This window comes from Tinamus guttatus, unplaced genomic scaffold, assembly GCF_059628265.1.
Source record: "Tinamus guttatus ecotype Peru unplaced genomic scaffold, ASM5962826v1 Tinamus_guttatus_pri_ptg000383l, whole genome shotgun sequence".
Taxonomy (NCBI): domain Eukaryota; kingdom Metazoa; phylum Chordata; class Aves; order Tinamiformes; family Tinamidae; genus Tinamus; species Tinamus guttatus.
In genome coordinates this window covers 4,629,762-4,650,021 of record NW_028288917.1, presented here as the reverse complement: position 1 = coordinate 4,650,021, position 20,260 = coordinate 4,629,762, and the positions used below count along the sequence as shown (strand labels likewise).

At 34.7% G+C, this 20,260-nt stretch overlaps 1 protein-coding gene across 1 annotated transcript in view; it reads left to right on the top strand.

Annotated features, from left to right (window-relative positions):
* CSMD1 (CUB and Sushi multiple domains 1) overlaps positions 1–20,260 on the top strand; it is a 994,655-nt gene that overhangs the window by 872,829 nt on the left and 101,566 nt on the right. The window contains exons 38-41 of the mRNA XM_088530602.1: positions 6,857–6,975; positions 9,101–9,170; positions 10,576–10,692; positions 15,436–15,645. Coding sequence (XP_088386728.1) covers positions 6,857–6,975; positions 9,101–9,170; positions 10,576–10,692; positions 15,436–15,645 — 516 coding nt within the window. The remainder of the gene's footprint in view (positions 1–6,856; positions 6,976–9,100; positions 9,171–10,575; positions 10,693–15,435; positions 15,646–20,260) is intronic.

Genomic DNA, 20,260 nt, shown 5'->3' with positions numbered 1-20,260 from the left:
CTTACAAAATGGAATTTAAGAATTTGCTTAAAAAGGGAGTTTTGGTATATATTACGTTAATGTCTTCATGACTTCAAGTATTATGTTATTAGACATCTTTATAAGAAGTCAACGTGAATTAGCAAATGTGGATGGTCTTTAATAATCATTATTTAGAATTAAGATTAAAAACTATGTAAAATATAAAATGTATTTTTTCATTCTAATGATGATGTAGAAAAAGAAGATGAATGTTATTTATGCAGAAAGTGTTTCAGAATCTGCTATTTTTGATAGGAAAGACATTTACATTTTTTGAGTAAAAATGAGCACAGTCTTGTGAAATTAATTTTTAATCATGTTACACTGCACTTCCTTCCCTCTGACAACTGTGTTACTTATGATACCTCCTTTTAACATTTCCTTCACAAGATAGAATATACATTCAGCTGAAACTAAGTCACTAGAGCAGATACAATGGTTGATTCAGGCATATATAAATCAGATAATGGTGCAGTGACCATACTCTAAAGTGCTAGAATCCAGTATTTAAAGTTAAGGCACTCCATCACTAACAAAATTAAACACCTTAAAAGGACAATCTTAAAATCATTGGTGCTTAGCTGAAACTGAGTTGATACCTAGATAATTCAGAACATACAGAGATATTTGGACTTAGACCCTGCTCTTTAGTTTATGAGGTCAGGCATGCAAAAATGGCTTACTTTTTATCCTGGTTGTGTCTTTGGAGACACAAATTATTTTATATTCATTTATAAATATTTGAGTAATTTTGATTATTTTTATTTCAAAAGCACGTTGTCGGTGATAGCTTAATGGTTAGAGCACTGTTTTCTGGAGATCCAGGTTGAGGTCTCATGTTGAATTAAACAGGAAGAGATTCAATCTCCCATCTTCTAAATCTAAGAAGCGTATTTTGATCATCAGGCTGTATGTTAGGTAGGGTCGGGGTGTCCATCAACTATTTTTGAAATTGAGGTACAGTGATGTACAGTAACCTGAGGCGCAGGTTAGAAGGAGAGAAAATAATCAAAACAATGAAACCAGAGCCTTGCAGCGCATTTGAGGATATGGGGAGAAATCCTAGCTTGCAGTGTCTCTGTCAGGCTTATGTGATTTTTTTTCTGTATCTTAAATTTCTGGTATGCTGCAATAACTCTAAGAGGTCTGTCATTTGAAGAGAAAATCAAAAATTATTGTTTGTTTTTAATTATGTAGCTTTTATTTCACTCTTTTTCCGTATTTTATATGGATATTTTGGGTCAAGACAAAGTTATTTTTGTTGTATCTGTATCCTTAGAGTTGCTCTGGATTTTGTGTGGTCATCTATGAAATATTTATCTGTTTCATAGAAAAGTAAGAAAATAAGTATTTCAATATTTCAATTATTAAACTGCAAAAATGCATTTTAGACATTTCTATAAATACTTTTATGACAATATTAGAGCATCCAGTCCAATCTCCTAGTGAAGACAGGAACAGCTGTGAGGTCACACCAGCTTTATCTGGTATGGTCTTGAAAATCCCCAAGGATGGAGACTGTAAAATTATGCTGGGCAACTTGCTCCACCCTTGACTGTCCTCACAGTGAAAACATTTTCCTTATGCCCTGGCTGAATCTCCCTTATTTCAACTTATCTCTGTTGTCTCTTGTCCTCCCATTATGGATGGTTCCGCCTTGATGATTTCCCCCAAAGCTCTCGCTTCTCCAGGCTGAACGAGCCGAATTCCCACAGACTCTCCTCACAGAGCACGTGTTCCAGCTCCTAGACATCTTGGTGTCCATCCAAAGAACTCACCTGTTTATTTTCATCCTTATACCTGTGTGGGAACAAAAAAATGGACACTATTTTCTGCATGTAATACAACACCTACTCAATAGAGGGGGCTAATGCTTTGCCTTATCTATTGCCTCTGCTGCAAGGGTCACACTGCTGGCTCATGCTCAGCTTGCGGCCTAACAAAAACCTCCAGGACCTGCTCAGCAGAGCAGCTCCCCAGCCAGTCAGTCCCCAGCCTGCATAGTTGCAAGGGGTTATTTTGTCCCAGATGCAAGACTCTGTCCTTCTGGTCAGCCCTCTCCCATCATGCCCTGGAATATGCTCATTTCTCTGCCTCCTCCCACCTCAATTTGAGGCTGTCTCTAGACTCGGTAAGGGTGCAATCCGGGGCCTCCTCACTGATGGACGTGTCTCAGGACAGGCCACCACAGTCCTCCAGACAGAGCTGGCTGTTCTCCTGCGGGTGACAGCCTAAGCAGCCGTAGCTGTAGACTGATGCAACCTAGTCGTGTAGCTTGGGCTGCTCCTGGGTTAAGCATATATTGGTTATGTAAACCATGCTCACCACGTAATATAATAAACAGGTTAATAGATGGTGAAAGAGTCTTCTAACATTAATTCGCATGTTAGGGTTAAATTGATGATTTAGACTTTTTTTTTTTTTTTTTTTTACAGAATTCAGATATATGGACTCAGTCAAATTAGGAGAAATAACAGATCAGTGTCTTCGTTTTCTTTCCTCTTTTTTTTCTGTTCATAACATAGATATAAGTATTTTAGGGAAACACTGTGTGACACTGTTTCTTGTTTTTTTTTTTCTTTTTTTTCTTTTCTCGTGCTGTAGGTGTTAAACTGGCTTCAGTAACCTCCTGTCAAAAACAAATTTATAAAAAATACATAACAGTTTAACAGTAGGAAAGACAGGATTTAATCATTTAAACTGACCTTTCACATGCATATTTTTTTCCCAAAACTGTGGTAAGATAAATAACAACTAATTTCCCAGCCACCACCAATCAAAACATACTGTGCTGCATTTCTGTTGGTAGGAGGAATAAACGTTCCTAAAATCTGACTGGATTGCTTTTAATCATAATGAACAAAAGGAACAGCTATTTGAACACTATGAGTTAGAAACCTGTCTAATTAATTCAATTTTATTTGTGGCACTGAAGTTGCAAGTTTAATTTTTAAATCTCATTAATAGCAGTTTCAATATTTTCTTTCATATAAAAACAAATACACAAAAGGATCAATGCCTGGAAACAACAAGTGTTACTCATACAGTCAGCCTTCTTTTAGTAACAAGTGAATCTGTAATGAATTTAGAGACAGATATGTTTGGGCCATGAAGATCTGCAAGTATGAGTATATCCAAACATAGTTCTTTTAAAAATCAACATTTTAAAAGCCACCAAGTCTTATTATCTTTAAAATATATAGCACAATTCAGTGCCATTCATTTAGAAAGTCTTAATTTTGCAGTTATACCAAAGCAATGTAATATGCTTGAGAACATAAACTAAATTGCAATTGGTATCTCTTTTTCCGAAGCTTCTTTCACATGTTTTCAAGTGCCAACGGTTCTCATGAGCTGAAATAATAGATTTGCTGGTAAGAGGCCTAGAGAATAGCGAATATTTTTGTAGTAATTCTCTATCACTATGTGCTAAAATAAAAAATAAAAACCAGTCAGCACATCAGAGAAGAAGGAGCATACTTTTCTAATTAATACATTTTCTTTTGTAGGTCCAGATTAAGATATTTTGTATGAGAATGCCTTTAGTGCTGATCTGTGCAGTAGCCATCTCCTTTTTTCCTTTGTTAAAGCACGTATGAATCAAGAATGTGTCATTTTTAATTTAGTAGATCCTATTCTTGTCACTAAATCGATGCAACTTTCTATCTCTTGACATTAATCTGAACCCTTTTTCAATAATCTATTAAGGTAAATTCATTTTCTAGTATGGGTTCTGAAGAATTCAGTCTTGGAAGAGTCATCTGGGATTTTGATATACACCATCATCAAAATAGAATAATTCACTCCAGTTTAACATTCGTATTATAATAAAGAGCAGTATGTTTGAGCCAGCCACACAGGGATGAGAGGGATGAAGTCAAAAAGGAGATACAGATGACTTTTGGTCAAGCTGTCAGAAAATTATTGTATGCTCATTTTGCAGCTTTCCGAATGGACATTAATGGGCATTCACACTGTCAGATATGCCAGCAAAAATTTTCTTTCAGCTGGCAATGGCAGTGATGTCTGACAGAATGCGAGGTAATTGTAAGCATGTGTATAATTATAGAAGTGAGGCATGTTTGTCTTATGCCAGAGTGGAGGCCTAGAAAGTATTTATCAGGCTGTAAGTGGAGGAAGGTCAGGAAGAGAGTTATCATTCTTGACATTGATGTGTTCTCTGTTGTACTGCAGAGCAGCCGCTGAGCTCTCAAGAGTGTGCACTAAGCAAACCCTGTCCTTTTCTGATTGCTTGGGCTTGACATTTAACATGTTTTCCTTTATTACTGATGGTAACAAACAATCTGATTTAATGTATTTCAAAGCTGGTGGATCTTTAAGTTCTTTAGTTTATCCCCAGACACTGGAATTAAAATTGCATTCTTAAGATATTTGTACCAATTCTAACTAAAATGTTTTAAAATTGTCAAATTTTACACAAAACTTTCATGACTTACGTGAATAATCAGTGTCTATTGGTTTTTGGATCTTTGATCTTTTTTCCTGAACTCCATGATAAATTAAAATTTAATGGCAAAAAAATTTTTTTTTGCTGTACCGAATAAATAGTGCATTGCTGATAAAGTAAAATCTCACTTTGAGATATATTTATTTGTTCATTAATTCAAAAGCAAATGTTGAAAGTTAGTATAATTTAGTGATTAGAATGAAGGGGTTGATGACTATCTCCAAATTTCTCCTCGCTTTTGGAGAAGTAATAGTGTTTCTTACTACTATGTATATCCAATAAAGACAGTTATGAGAAATTGCAAATTGTTTGCAAATTATTGCAAATTGTTTGGTGATATTCTTATGGAATATTCTAAATTAGCAAACAAAGCGAGAAGTGGAAATAATACAAAGCATAAGCAACTGGTAGAAAGAAAAGGTTTCTACTAAGTTATTAGGATATGCTAAAGATAAAATACATTGTGTAATACTGTAACCAACAGTTGCACATAAAATGACTTGGCAGGTTTATTTTTGATCATAGTGTTTTTAGATTCTCTACACTATTTAACTAGTGATAGAAAGAACTATGATTTTACAACCACAGTATTAGTATTGTCCTGCAGTCACTGTTCTATTTCTATGACTCAGTAAAAGCTGTAAGTCTTTTATTGATACAAATTTGAGACTGCCTGTCTGTAATCCTGAACACTAAAGAATGCTAAGTTCAACAAAATACATAAACTATTTATTTCAATACAAAAAGAAGCTGGACTAGAGAAATCCTGTAGTGTGCAACTATTAAATTGTTCTGTGTATCTTAATAAAAATGTTTGGTTTATTAGCTCTTGTAGTAGTTGTTTGGAGGCTTACCTTCAAATTGCTTGGTACCTCTGTCAGTGTTACAACGGATTGCTATTACTACTGTTTGTTCCTGAAAGAAATGAAATGTAGTAAGAATTAAGAGCACAGGAGGCAGAAAATGCAGGATTATAGAGCAAATTTTGAGGAAACAAAAAAATGACTCAACAGTCACGTTTTCAGCTGAAAGTATAAATGCTATTTTAAATTTCTGTGTGCCTCATTGTGAAAAATGCGTTTACTTGAACTTATTCTTAAAGTACAGAAAGTGTCTGAAAGCAGATGAAATGGGAAACAATTTTTTTCTGTGTACATTTAATACTAGTAAGTAATTTTTATATCAGAGTGATGAAAAGACAAACATAGATTATTAGGAAAAAGTTAAAATCTTGTCTGTATCAAAATCTGTAAACAACATTATTTCAAAGAAAAATATATTTCCATAGAAAGAGTAGGATGTAGCGTCTCAATGGAGAATATCAGCTACTGTTTCATGATAAACCATCTGGAACAACAGACTCTAAAATGTCAGATAAGAGAGTAAAGCCAAATATCATGTAATTTCTGAACTAAACAGCCTTTGTGGTCGCATTTACTGCCATTAGTGGGGTTTAGATATCATAAGAAAACAAGAGCTGAAACATCTCTTTTCTTCATACAAGTGAAGTAAAGTATATATAGTATTACAGCCAAGAAAACATGATTTTTTACTTTTTTTTTTGTTTCACAGAATGTTCAGCTAATAAGTTCTAAAAACTTCACACATTCCTGAAGTAATTTCCATTTTATTTAGATGTTTACACCTTGTACTCTAATAAAAGCATAACAGATAGTTACATATCAAAGTTTCAATAGTAACATTCTGTAATTAGTAACATGCAGTTGGCAGTCTTCAGAAGCCGATAATTCAGATTGCCAAATTTAGAAGAATGTGTCTGAGGCTTGGATTACCAGTCATGAAGAGGCTTGGAAAAAGCTAACCTTCTGCTTGCTAATACCTATCTAAAAAAATTAAAGAATAGAGACTAGGGAATAGAAAAATTAAAGAATAGAGACTGTTCTGTCAAGTTTTTTACAAGGATTTAGTTGTAAATTGAAAGCACTAAGATTTGAGGCCTATGGATGCATTAGAGGTTTGAGCGTCTTTACAATAGCTATCTATTGGTTGAGACGGAATTGTCTAAACATAAGGAATACTCTCAGCCTCAAGCTGTTAGTGAAAAGGCTTCTACCACTTGAGCAGTAGATTTGTTCTTTTGTTGCTCAAAAGAGCGAAAATAAATAAAGTCTATTCTCTCTCTCTCTGTCTTTCCATATCATACACACAACAAAATCGAATTTATTAGAATTACAGAGCTGGTTGATGACTTATAAAGTGACAGAGCAAATGTTATAGCAACAAGACATGTTAATGAAAAAAAAAAAAAAAGTGCTGTGGAAACAGTTTATTAGAGTAGAGAATATCAATGAAGACCTGTTGTCCACTCATCTATGCTTTTTCAATCTTTGTGTTTACTTTCCTCAGCTGTAGGCCTTGCTGCCTGTCCAGAACCTGTAATTCCTAGCAATGGGATCAAATCAGGAGATAGATATATGGTGAATGATGTGTTGTCATTTCAATGTGAGCCAGGATACACATTGCAGGTATTTCTTTCTTTCCTTTTTCTTTAAACTTTATATTGTGGAGTAATAGCAAAAAAAAAAAAAGCTGTCAATAAGCCACCCCAAATCCAATTGTAATGAGAGTCTCAAGTGTGGATGTAGAGGTGATTTAAATAGAATCCATGTGAGTACGCCCGTATTATAGTGCTATGAATGTGTGTAGGACATATGGCCCTCATTAAATCTGGGCTGATATAACTTGTCTCAGAGTAACATACCACTGAGTAGTAATAAATATTAAAATGGGGAGGTAGGTACCATGGTCACAATTTTTCTATTAAAAAATGATTTATGCTCATTGAACTTATGGTGTGTTTTCTCAGCTTTTGGAAATGGTTCCTCTAAGTGGAATTTTAACCACAGTGGTATTTTTTTCACTAATTATTGTAAGCCAGAGACCATTCCTAATAGATAATTTGCATGGTGACATCTTGTTTTGGAGATTCACTTGGAAAAACAAGAGAGAAAAAAAAAAGAAGATAAAGAAGGTGATTTTGGCCTATATGCTAGAGAACAGGCCCAAGCACTGCCACCAGTACAGATAGAGTCAAAATGGCCTTATCATCCTTTTTTGTATGCATTGAGCTAGGTTTATTATTATTAATCTCCACACACAGGATTAAGGGACATAAGATCAAAGGACAAGATCAAAGGACATACATAAAAGACAATGTGGAATCTATCTGAAAGTAAATGCATAATAAAAGAGATTATTCAACAATAAATAAAATCTGATTTGAAGAGTCATTGTACCAAGTCAGCTTGTTTGACAAAGATTTCCATTTTGAATATTTGTAGAAAAGTTATGTGGAGTTCTTTAGGTATTTTTATACCTAGGATCATGATCGCTTATTGATGCTAATAGGGCTGTCAGATAATTCCTGTTCATATAGCTGCCCATCGGTTTTTAGCACCTCATTGCTATGACCTGGGCCACTGCTTCTGTACCACTCAGACTGGAATGCATTTGAGCGAACACCTGATTATTGGGTAAGCCCAGTGGGCAGTGATTTGATAGAACAAAGTGAGATACTTACCTAATAATAATTGCTTTTTCTACATGTGGAATAGCATCTAATCCAACTCATTCCATCTAAAAGCTAGTCCTCTGATCTAAACTGGCTGTTTTGGCTCCCACTAAAGTCACTACAGAAAGACAGTGCTTCCAAAGGGTGATTGATAATAGGGACAGATACCTACTGTGAAAGTATTTGCCTTTCTTCCCTGATTAGAATGTATCAGAAGGTTAAAATATTTATCATCTAAACTGCATAAATGTGCCTAACTTTGAACTGCCTAAGTTTGGTGAGATTGTTCCTACTTGTATTGCCTGTAATATTGTGTGCTTTCCTTGCCTTTTCAGCTATGAAACATCTGAAATTCACATATAAAAAAATTAGGAGGTGATTCCATTTTTATGACATGAATTAGAAATAGGTAGACTCTCAAAATACAGATACAGTCTCAATTAATTGTTCTGGTCTGCACTCCAAACAGTATTGCTGAAACACTGAACCTGAATGTGATGGGGGTTTGATTGATAACAGTAGAATGTGAATACTTTAGTAGCTAGAATGTGTATAGGAAATCTTGAATCTTGGAATTCTTGAAAGATTCAAATTGATTGAAAGAATCTTGAAAGACACACATTTAAGTCAGCTCTCTCTTCATCTTTTAGAACTATTTTTTCTTAAATTCAAAAGAAACTGATCTGTGTTACTATTAAACTTTAATATGCTGTGTATATCACTATCGCAGTATGTTTAACTGTGATACAGATACAAAGAGTAACCAATATGGCCATCTGAATACATGTATTAAATTACCTTTCACTTGTGACCACACTTATATTTAGTCTGAAAATTTGAAGAAGTCTTCAAGTTATCAAAGAAAGAGTGTATTAGAAGATCTAATCGACAGAAAAAAAATAAGATCACAAAAGCGGAAGTATTTGAAAAGAGCGTTTAACAAATCCATTAAGATAATGATAATGATTAAGATAGATAGGAAAAGACAGATACAGTGATCTGGGAGGTTCTTGGCTCTGCCTTCCTGGTAACTCCCACAATAAGTACCAATTATCTAATATTTTGCTCTTTCCAAACAGGGCCGTTCTCATATTTCTTGTATGCCAGGGACGGTTCGACGCTGGAACTATCCATCTCCTCTCTGCATTGGTATGAATACTTACTTGCTTTCAGTGTACTGTTTTGAAGAGTAGTCAGAATAAACTTCTGGCTTTGTCAGGCCTGTTGCTCCTTCAGTTAATTTGGATTCATTCAAAACTTATCTGAATTTCCATATGCATCTGTGAAACATCAAAGACTTAAAATATTTGTTATTGAACATATAAGGGATGTGCTGTTAAAAAAAAAAAAAGAGTGAGAGGTAGAGGAGGAGGCATAGATGTTTACTTTGATGTTTATTTTGTCCTGAATATGTAAAACAGGCTGAATATTCTTCAGAAGGGAAGAATATTCTTCAGAGGAATGTGACAGCCTCCTTTTGCAGCAGGTTGGGTTTGGAGGAAGTGCTGGAGTACAAGGCAGTTTAGGAGACTTCTCAAAAAGCCTGCAAGGGAGAGCAGATCTGAAGCCAGGCCTTCAGGGACAGTGAAATAATATATTTATCTGGGGATCCAAAAGATGCTCATGGTTTTCATCTGAGAAGGATATTAAAGGTGCTGAACTGAAAAGCAAAACTAAAAAGAATTCACTCTGTTAAAGCATGCAAAGATCTTATCCAAAGATCTGAGTTTTTCCAGTGTAGATAATAATCTTGTTCTAATGTATTGTTTCTTCATTAAAGAGAGATTTAGAAAGTCAAGCTTTAGATTTAGATCTTTTCACAAGCTTATTTCAGGGAAAAGAAGGAGGAGAAAAAGAAGGGAAAGGAAGGACAGCCCCATCATACAGTCTTGTCACTTCAGTTTTGAAACGCACTCTTTAGTGAAAGTTGTCTTTTTGACTTCATACGTAACAGGACTTTAAAAGTTTAGAATGGTATCCAGCAGTATTATGAAATGAGCTTGAAAGATTCCTTGGCATAGTTAGGCCCATATATATATGTGTATATATATATATATATTATATATATATATATATATATATATATTTAACTTTCCCGCAAGCAGTCACTTCTATTTAACATGAGGGCAGGACAGTTCTTTTTTTTTTTTTTTCTTTTTAGCTCATGGAATTACACAGTCCTGAATGTAAAAATATACCCAAGAAGACCATCACCACCCCAATTAAAAATACTGTTTTTTTTTCTAGAAATTCAAACAGAAATCTGTTATTTTCACTAGATAGTGTATCTAAGAGGAATCTAGAAACTTCTGAAAAGCAGAGATATCTGAGATGTTTGAGATCTCTCAGATTTCTACTGCGATTTTCCTCCTTTTGATTAAATTTCACATGAGGTCTAACCAATAGATTATCACAGTTCTTTGTTAAAGACACAATGTCTTTATTGTGATAAATTTCACTGAGGGATATCAAGGAGTATTAGATTGAACTAGTAATATACTACATAATAAGAATTACCATGGTCAAAGACCCTTTTTCTTTTTCTTTTGAATAGCGAAATGCGGTGGAACACTGACAAACATGGGTGGTGTGATCCTGAGCCCCGGGTTTCCTGGAAATTACCCTAGTAACTTAGATTGTACGTGGAAAATTTTATTGCCTATTGGATATGGTAAGTAAGCTTAAGTTTGTAGAGCAAATATTTTTAATTTTCAGATATAAACACATAAGAATGTTATAGTTCCTAGTATGATGAAGGGTTTTATGCAGTGAAATGTACCTTTCACCCCTTAGATCATTATGTTCTGTCTTTTGAGTTGAAAATGGTTGGTAATTTTAAAATATGTGTTTGGCAAAGCACTTACTTGTAAAGCCTTACTTGTAAAACTCAACCTGTCTCAGAAATTGCATCCAAAGTAATTGAATTCTGCTACATGAAGATGTATCAGATAAAATGTAATGTAACTCCTAATTTAATTAATGTCCTCTATTTAATATCCTTTCATGGTCCCCCTAGTGAATTTTTAACACTATTCTTTATTTTCTATGAAAATAGGTAATACCTCATTTCTAGCACTGTGAGTTCAGTTAAAAACATTTTAAAACTTCATTCCAAGTCCCAAATAACAGCTGACAACTTAGATATTTTTTTAAAGTCTGAATTACAGCTATTGCCCTACAGAAAATAACTTTAGAAAATTAATAATAATTATATTGAGAATGTAATAATAAGTGATCTACAATGCCATATACAAGAAGCTATCTTGTATCATTAACAGAAATAAAATGGAAATGAGATTTCTTGCTCTGAAAAATTGTACTATGTATTGTGAATTCAATGTTAGTGCTCAAATAAGAAAATTAGTTTTAAAAGCTTATTGTTCAATTCACTATACTCCTCTCCAGAACTGATTTTTTTTCTGTGCCTTCCATTTGCCTTCATAGAAGGGGTTTATGGAATACGATTTAATACTTTCAACAAATATGTTATACTAAGTTAATCTTAGGAAGTTCTGTTCCATACCATGCTACCCTTTAGAATTCTGAAGAGTAGCTGAAGTACACCCACAAAAAACAAACTGGGGCAGATAATCAGGTGATATAATTGTTTTAGCTCTGGGTGGATAGTCTTTTTAGTACATATCATTTTCATTACAACAATTATCATAAGACCTGCTACAATATATGATAGCCAAATTGAGAGAAATCCAGTTCAGAAATGAATAAATAAATATCTACACTTCCTCTTTCTCTAACCTTAATGCTAAAACTAAAGGTTTTGCCCAAAATGTACCCCATGTGTGGTCCAGATGAGAAACTTCTCACAGGAAAAAATCTATGGATACCACACAACTTCCCCTTGGGGTGCTTTTACAAATGCTTAAAAATGGAGCCTCTAAGCATTCTGGTTCTCTCAACCACAATCCTAAACCTAACCTTAAAACTATTGCTCAATCCCTGCCCTGTGGAAGCATCCCAGAAGCCTAGATGATGAAAAAATCCTCACCGGGAGCAATGACTGAGCAGTGCAAACCTGCACCCAGCATTCCACATGCATAGCAGTGGTGCCTGCACTGTCTGATCTTTCTGTCAATCCTAACCCTAACACTAAATCCTTAGCCCGGGCCCTGTCATGTGCAAGAACCCCATTTGTGAGCCAGACAAGATATTCCTTCTAGCAGCAATCCCTGAGGAGCACACACTTTCCCCTATTGGCCTCTTTCCAACCAAATACCATTGGCATCTCCATGCTTATTCTCCCAACCCTAACCCTAAAATATTGCCCACACCCTGCAGCAGGACCCCAATCTTGGTCAGAAGAGAAACTCGTCCCAGGAAACATCTCTGGGCTGCACACACCTTCCCATAGTGGTCTCTTTCCATGTGCATACTGATGGTGCCTGTACTCTTTCTCTCAACCCTAACCTAACCTAAAACTCTTGCCTTATCCATGCCATGTGGAAGATCCCTATTTGTGGAACAATCAAGAAACTCATTCTAGAGCAATCTCTAAGTAGTGCCCACCTTCCCTTCCCCTGGTGGCCTCTTTCCACAGGCACACCTATACCTAATCCTAAAACTTGCTCTGCCCTATGGAACATGTGTTTGCCAGACTAGAAGTTGCTTCCTGGAAGGATCTCTAATTATCGATTACCTTCCCTTGTTGGCCTTTTTATTTATTTATTTGTTTATTATTTTTCCCAAGAACATATCAACAGGGCCATTATACTTTCGTTTTCTACTAACCCTAGTTCTAACTATAAATGTAATATTTTGCCCTGTGGATGCCATGTGGAAAACTGCCATTTGTGTCCCAAATTAGAAAGTCCTCCCGGGAACCACTTTTGGGCAGCACACACCTTCCCCTGACAGCCTCTTTCCAAATATATAACAACAGGTCCTCTAGGCTTTCTGTTTTTCTCATCCATAACCCTAAACCTAAAACATTTCCCCATCCCTGCCCTGTTGAATTCCTCCATCTGTGGGCCAGGTAAAAACTGCTCCCAGGAACAATTTCTGATAGTGTACACCTTCTCCTGGCGGCCTCTGGGCTTTCTTGGTTCTCAATCATAGTTAGCACTGTGAACCAAAACTGAGAGAGTAGTCCTGTACATATAATGACTGATGAATTTCCAATGATCCAGTTAGTCTCCCAATGACTTAATCCCAATCTCTTATTAACTATTGCTTTATACTCATCTATTATTCTGATATTTCTTAAAGCTTTATAACTGAATGCAACTGATGGCTTCATTAGCTTAGTGCAAGTACACAGGTATGCTTAAGGAGAGTTCAGTGCTAAAAGTGCTTTTCTTAAATGCCTTTCCAAATATACAGCTGACTTCGCTATGCCAAAAAAAAAAAAAAATCACCTGGAAGAAGACACTATTGGAAATCCAAACATTTTAAACCGAAGCTAAGTATATCTACTAGAGTATGAATTATAATATTTTTGCAATGATTCCTGGTAGCTGTTAATTGATCAACAGTTGTTAAAGAAAATTAATTCAGCTTAGAATTCTTATCATTTAGAGTCTATCAAAGTGAAGGAAGAAATACCATTGAGACTGGAGCAGAAAGTAGTGTAATTGTAATTTGACTGAATAATCATCTATTTTATTTGATTCTCAGTATTTATACAGTTTTATGATTTAGTTTGGAATCTTTTTGTTGGTATATCAAATTGTCAACTATAAGTAGTATAAACTCAGAATTAAGGTTTGGGTGGTACATGAAGGATCTCTTCTAATTTGAATTAATCTCTTTGAAAACAAAATATGCTTATGTTTGGATTTACAGTGTGGTTTAGACTTTAATTTTTAAAGGTTACTATAAATTTACTTTTTATTTTAAAAGTGCATTTTTCTATTTTGGATATTTAAAACTAGATATGAAGATCCCTTTTCAATAGCTATATAAGAACAATTCTGTTTTAAAGGTATTCTGTGGCTCATGCAAGACTTTAAGCTACTTTTATTTAAATACTGAAATATGAATTTTAGGGCCATATATATCTGAACATCTGATTGTCACTTCAGGAACTTACTTAAGTATAACCCGTAATGTCTACTCAGATCTTTAGAATTCCCATATTGCTGCTAGTCAGTCTCTGATGGGAATTACAAAATGCTGATATTGAAGTCAAGGTATTTTGTAAGGTGCTCAACAACCTGCATCTTCTTAAATCACAAGAGGATTCTAAAATTAGTGACCCCACTCAACTCAGTCTAACTAAATGAGACATCATACAATTAACAGGTAATAATGAGACTTTGATGTGCTCTGTATGTGTTTGTCTGCTGGTAGATTTAGAATTAGTTTTCTTATACAGGAGCTGAAATACTTGTTTTCGTATCTCTTACTCTGCCTAGGTCAGGGAAGATATTAAATATCTCCTGTTCTTAGAAGTCATCTAAACAGCTGTTTATTTACATTTAGTTTAATTTTCCCTGTAGAAAATTTTTCATTTTGTGTAAGTTATTAGATGTCAAACCATAGAGGCAACCGAAAAGAGCAGTGGAGCAGTGAGATACCCTGATGATTAATCTAGAAGGTATTCTTCTGGAATGAAGAATATGTCTATGCTACTAAATGAGAATGTCAGGGAGCAAGTGAAATCTTTGAGCTTAAGCAGTGAATCTTTCATAGCATTTTAATTATTAACTAACTCTTTCAGCAAGTATGTTTTGCTAAGTTTCACTTAGTTCTTCACAATCTACCAAAGGAAATTTAGGTCTAAAATGTGTGGATGCAAGTTGCTTGATGTCACTTGGCTTTGAGATCAGAGGCTCCTTCATGTCCTTCTTTTAATATTATATATGGACATAATTTAAGCAGTCTATAGTGCACATTAAGCAGAGTCAGAATTTTAAAACAGCTCTTGTTTCCCATGGGATGATTTTTGAATTGCCAACTGTTCAGCAGCTTGGGAGTTTCAACCTGTTTTAACCACTTGACTTCTGGTGAGGATTTGTGTTAAACAAGCCAGAATAAATACTTGTCTTTATTCTGAAGTTCAGCCCATCTTATAAGACTCCATAGAGAGTAGAAGACGCCCTGAAGACACCCTGGCTCAGAATGGAGGGAAGGGGAGGTATAAATTGTGTTTGGCAAGGAGATATTTACCGTAGTAAAGTAGACAGCTAGAACTAACGTGGTAAATATCTACCTCAGAAATGCTGCATGTTGCTACCTTAGGATGCAGGATGCACCTACAAATTAGAAGCTGCAACTCTTCCAAAACTTAGCTGATATTTCCGTAATTTAAGCCACATATGTTGAATGGTAACTGCAATATGTATGTAATTCCAATAAGAGTTATAATTTCACTTGCTACATCGGCGTGCTGTAGCATTAAGCAATATGGGTTACGAAAACTCTGTTTTTAATTTTTCTATCTTTCTTGTTGCTTCAGGTGCTCATATTCAGTTTCTGAATTTCTCTACTGAAGCAAATCATGACTTCCTTGAAATTCAGAATGGCCCTTACCACACCAACTCTATGATCGGCCAGTTCAGCGGAGCAGAACTCCCATCACCTTTACTAAGCACAACTCATGAAACACTCATCCATTTCTACAGTGATCACTCGGAAAATAGGCAAGGATTTAAAATGACATACCAAGGTAAGCAAGAACTAGCACGCACACACACAGACACACACAAAAACTATTTTGGTATAATTAATTTCTCTCATGAAATTAGTACTTGTACCTTAAGTCATTTGTAGACACTATCATACTTTCTTTTAGAGACCATGTACTTAGCAAGATTTTGTGTACCTTTTGAAGGAAAGTGTGCATTCACTTTTTAGTGGTCTGTGTGGTCTGTGTGACACTTCAGAGAGGGGACAAGGGAACAGGTTCATTTTTTATTATTTTTATTTTTATTTTTTAAAATCTTTATCTCTTCTTGTGTATCCCATTGTGTATTTCCTCTACGTGGCATCCTATGGTTTTGCCAAGAGCTGTATTTTTCGTTGATATTTAAGGAAATCATAGTCCAAATCAAAGTATAAAATGACACGGATTTGAAATAAAGTTCATATGTATCTTGACTATCTTACAGTGCTTTGTGGTTGGTGTAGATACCTAGATACTCCTAATCATTGGTGATGCTTGTTTGTTTTTTTGTTTGCTTTCCCTTAGAGCCTGACACCTAAACTGAGTGACCCATTTGGCACTGTGACATTAGATGTGACTCAAATGTGCTTATCCATTTTTTCTCTTTAAAATATCAGGTGGTTCTTTGGAGCTAAAGGTGCAAAGGTTTAATAAAACTGAGGATAGAGATGTATATCATGACTTTCTGTGCTCCTCTTGTCTCAGGCAAATTTATTTTTTGATTTATTACATGTATTTAAACAGTATCTCTCTAGCAGACAGACTTTTGTAGTCTATCCTATAGTCCCTAGAACTACAAATACAAGAAAATGCATATATTTGACTATCTCTTTATTCTGATACCATTCTAAAAATATAGAGGGGCTGGTGTTATCTCCTGATATTAGAGGCGCTCTTTAAGCAAACTTTACTGTTGTAAAATGAAGATTTGAAAGTGTTTTATGAAGGCTAAGACTTCCTGGTGGCTGCTCATCTTTGGAGAAAACAAAGAATACGAGTAGGGTACAGTGATTGTTAAAATTAATAATGCTATTTCTCCTTAATATTTCATAATAAGTTGTTGTGAAATAAACACAGTTTTTTTTTCTCAATTGTTGTGAAAAAAAATACTTATGCAATTGAAGGTTTATATAGCCTGGGTTTGGACTGTTCAGAGTAATTCAGTATATGACATTTTGTGGGAGGCAGAAAGTCTATGTATGCCGAGAACAACAAAACCTTGCTTCTTGCCTCGGCAAGGAGTGAATGCTGCTGCTTGGGCACCTGATTTTTTTAGCACAAGATTTGAATATATAACCTGCATTACTTAACCGTGAATCTCTGAATGCAATAAAAATCTTCCTGTCCTTAGCAAGAGCCTGAGGAGGTTGCAACTCTGAATATCATCAACAGTTTTTTGTTTTATGTGCTGCTGTCTCAGCAAAAACGTGTTCGTGTTTTGTTATAGCTTTAGCTTTGCAATTACACTACCTAAGGAAAGGTGTGCGTTTTATTTGTGTTTAAGATTACTAAATTGGTGGGACTTCATTCATTCTGTGTTCTACCCATGGCAAGAGGGGAGTTCATATTGGTGACACTTGGAGATTTGGAACAATTCAGATCACTTTTATCAAATATTATTTTTTATTCATTTGTTGAATTACCTAAAAATTTAGAAGTCCTCAGTTTAAAAAAATAGCAACATGTTAATTTAATTAAAGTGCATTTAAAAATAAAATAAATATTCTACTGTTTAATTGAAAAAAAAAAAAGGAAAGAAAGAAACATTGAGAAAGGGTGGTGCTTTCATCTGGGGTTTTGACCCCTATGAAAAACAGCAAGCACAGGAAGCAACCCAGAAATAACACTTAGAAAAGCATTTATACATCACATTTGGTTCCTGAATTACTGGAACCCCCCCAAGTCTGTCTAATCTGAGATACAGGCAGACAGTGGAGCCTAGGGCTGCAGAGAAAAGTGGCTGTCGTAGAAGTGTGATTGACAATCCAGGGTAAGCAATTACAGCTCAGGGTGCTCTGCATATATCTGAGATGACACAGGATGTATGTTAGGTCAGAAGAAATAAAACTTTCTGTGGCCTCTGAGGGATTCAGTACAGAATTGTGGTCGTTCTAAAGGTTTTAAGATATCTGGTTTTGTTTTTATTTGGCAATGCTATGACGTTACCTCAGTTTTTTTTAATTATTTATTTCTGGGAGACCTTTTCTTTCCTGCTTAATTTTCCCTTTAGGATTGGTTTTCTTTTTCTTTTGAAGGAAATGGGTGAAAAGCATTGTTTGTGTGATTTTTTTACTTGGGGAATCTCAGTCCCTATGACTACAGCTCAGTAGAAGAATCCTTAATCTACTCTGAGTGTCTGTGTATCATAAAGCAGAATATGAGGTGAGAATCTCATTCTATTGTACCAGGAGAGAAAAATGTTCCAGGAGAGTAAAGAAAAAAAAGTTCTAATGTGATTTCTTTCTTGGTCAAATACACACATGTACGTACACAAGATGATTTGTAAATGTTAAATCTGATGGAGCGTCTGAATCTTAAGAACTCTGGGAAGAAGGAATTTGCTGAAACACTGGTGTTTCTAGAATAGTTTCAGGAAATGCCTGAAGGAAGAAAAACTAATGGAAGTGAAATATATTTTGGGAACTCAAAAAATATATATATTTTTGAAGCAATGTTTTGTGACTCTAATCCTGCAACATTGCATTTGGGAAAATGATGTTCTCTGGCGCCTAAAGCACTAACCTGTGATTCCAGAGATATGTATTTTATTCTGCACACTGTAGCTATACACAGTATAGCTGTGGATACACTGAAGGAAGGTAGAGCAGGACTAAATTCAGGTTTTTTATGTAGTCTTAATTGTGACTTTTTATGTCGTTTGAGTGTTTTCATGCTTAGTTCTATGCTAATACAATTTTTCTGAATGGTAATTATTTCCATATTGAAGTGCTCTCTGTGTGTGTGGCACTTGCAAAGAGAGTAAGTCTTAACCCAAGGTTAATCTAACAAAGAAAGTAAATTATAAAAACAAAAGAACATAATCAATTATATTTCTTTTGTGATTTACACTCTCTTCTTACCACTGGAAAATATATTGCACAAACCCAGAACTCAACACCAGATCATTTTAAAATTCAAATATTTGACTGCTGCCAGGGTTAGAAGTAAATCTTTCCCTTATATTTCCTTTACATACTTAGGTTTCATTTTGTTTTTTCACTAGAGCTTGGCTTCAGTGAAAAAATATATCATTTTGTAAAGCTCAATAGCAAAACAAGTCTTAGAGTATGGCATTAATAATAATAAAAAAAAGCTTTCTTTTGTGAGGTATGACATCAGGGTTTGTGAGAAATATTTGCTAGTGATAACGGAATAATTAAATGTTCTTTTAAATCAGGTATAGTCGGTACATATATCAAAGGATAGAAAATAATAAAATTGATATTTATATTAAAACTATAAAACAAATTCCTTGAGTGGCCTGTAAATCATGATATGATAGTTGGCTGGATCACCTGATTTACTGTACTCCTATAATTTATGAAACATCTGTATGATTTATCCCAGCCATCACTTGCAGTGAGTATCTTTACACTTTCCACTGTTGTTTTTAACTGCACTCTCTTCATGTTCAAGTGCTTTCTTCTCTGATGGTTGACTTATGATCATCTGCTTTAGGTAAAGGATCAATTTCTTATTTTAAAAAGTTTCTGTGTATACTTTATTTAGCTTACAATAAGAAGGAAGAATATCTATTACTACGTAGTAACACATTAACTAGAATTTTCAGAGTTAGGCAATATTTATCCACCAGCACCAAATGGAATATTCCTAAAGGGATATTATACAAATTAGAGGGCTAGGGAGATTTTGTCATTAATTTAGGATTTCCTCTTTTGCCTGAGGTGTTCCTGTGTTTTCTTCTCACATAGATCAGTGAGAAGAGCTTTTTTTTTAACCAAATCTTAAATTCAGTTCAGAAAAACAGCGAGCACAATAAACAAGATGAAAGTGGAACCCAGGCAGCAAATTAACCAGTAAGGTAGGGTAATTTTCATACCTGTTTATCTCCTCAAAATTTTGTAGAATCAAAGTTTAAAAGTTCCAGTAATTATTTATGTCACTGTAACTTTGGGACAATATAATATTGCACCTTGTTGTAAAGCTAACCTCTGAGGTTATCTAACCCTTCAGATACGTCCCCTGAATATCATCTGTTGCATTTATTTTAAGAATTTGCTAAGCATGTTTGATATATTTTTGATATAATTAGTCTTCATATGTCCTGTGCTCTTTAATAATCTCTGTAGTAATCTCACCCATACAAAAATACTGCTAATAATTCATATTGATAATAATTATATTATTTTTATTAGTGCTGTACTAGCAGTGATAGTAGGAGTAATAATGGTATTAAAAAGCAATGAGCCAATAGTAGATTTAGCACAAACTTTAGTGAACCATAAACAAGTTATATTAAAGCTTTTTCTGCATCCTTTCCTCTAATAATTAGTGCTATTAATTGTTTTATTGCTGTTTTCTTTTCTTTCTTTTTGTTGAGTGAGTGAAGAGAAATCTGATGATCTCAATATATTTCTGTTATCCACATCTCTTCTAG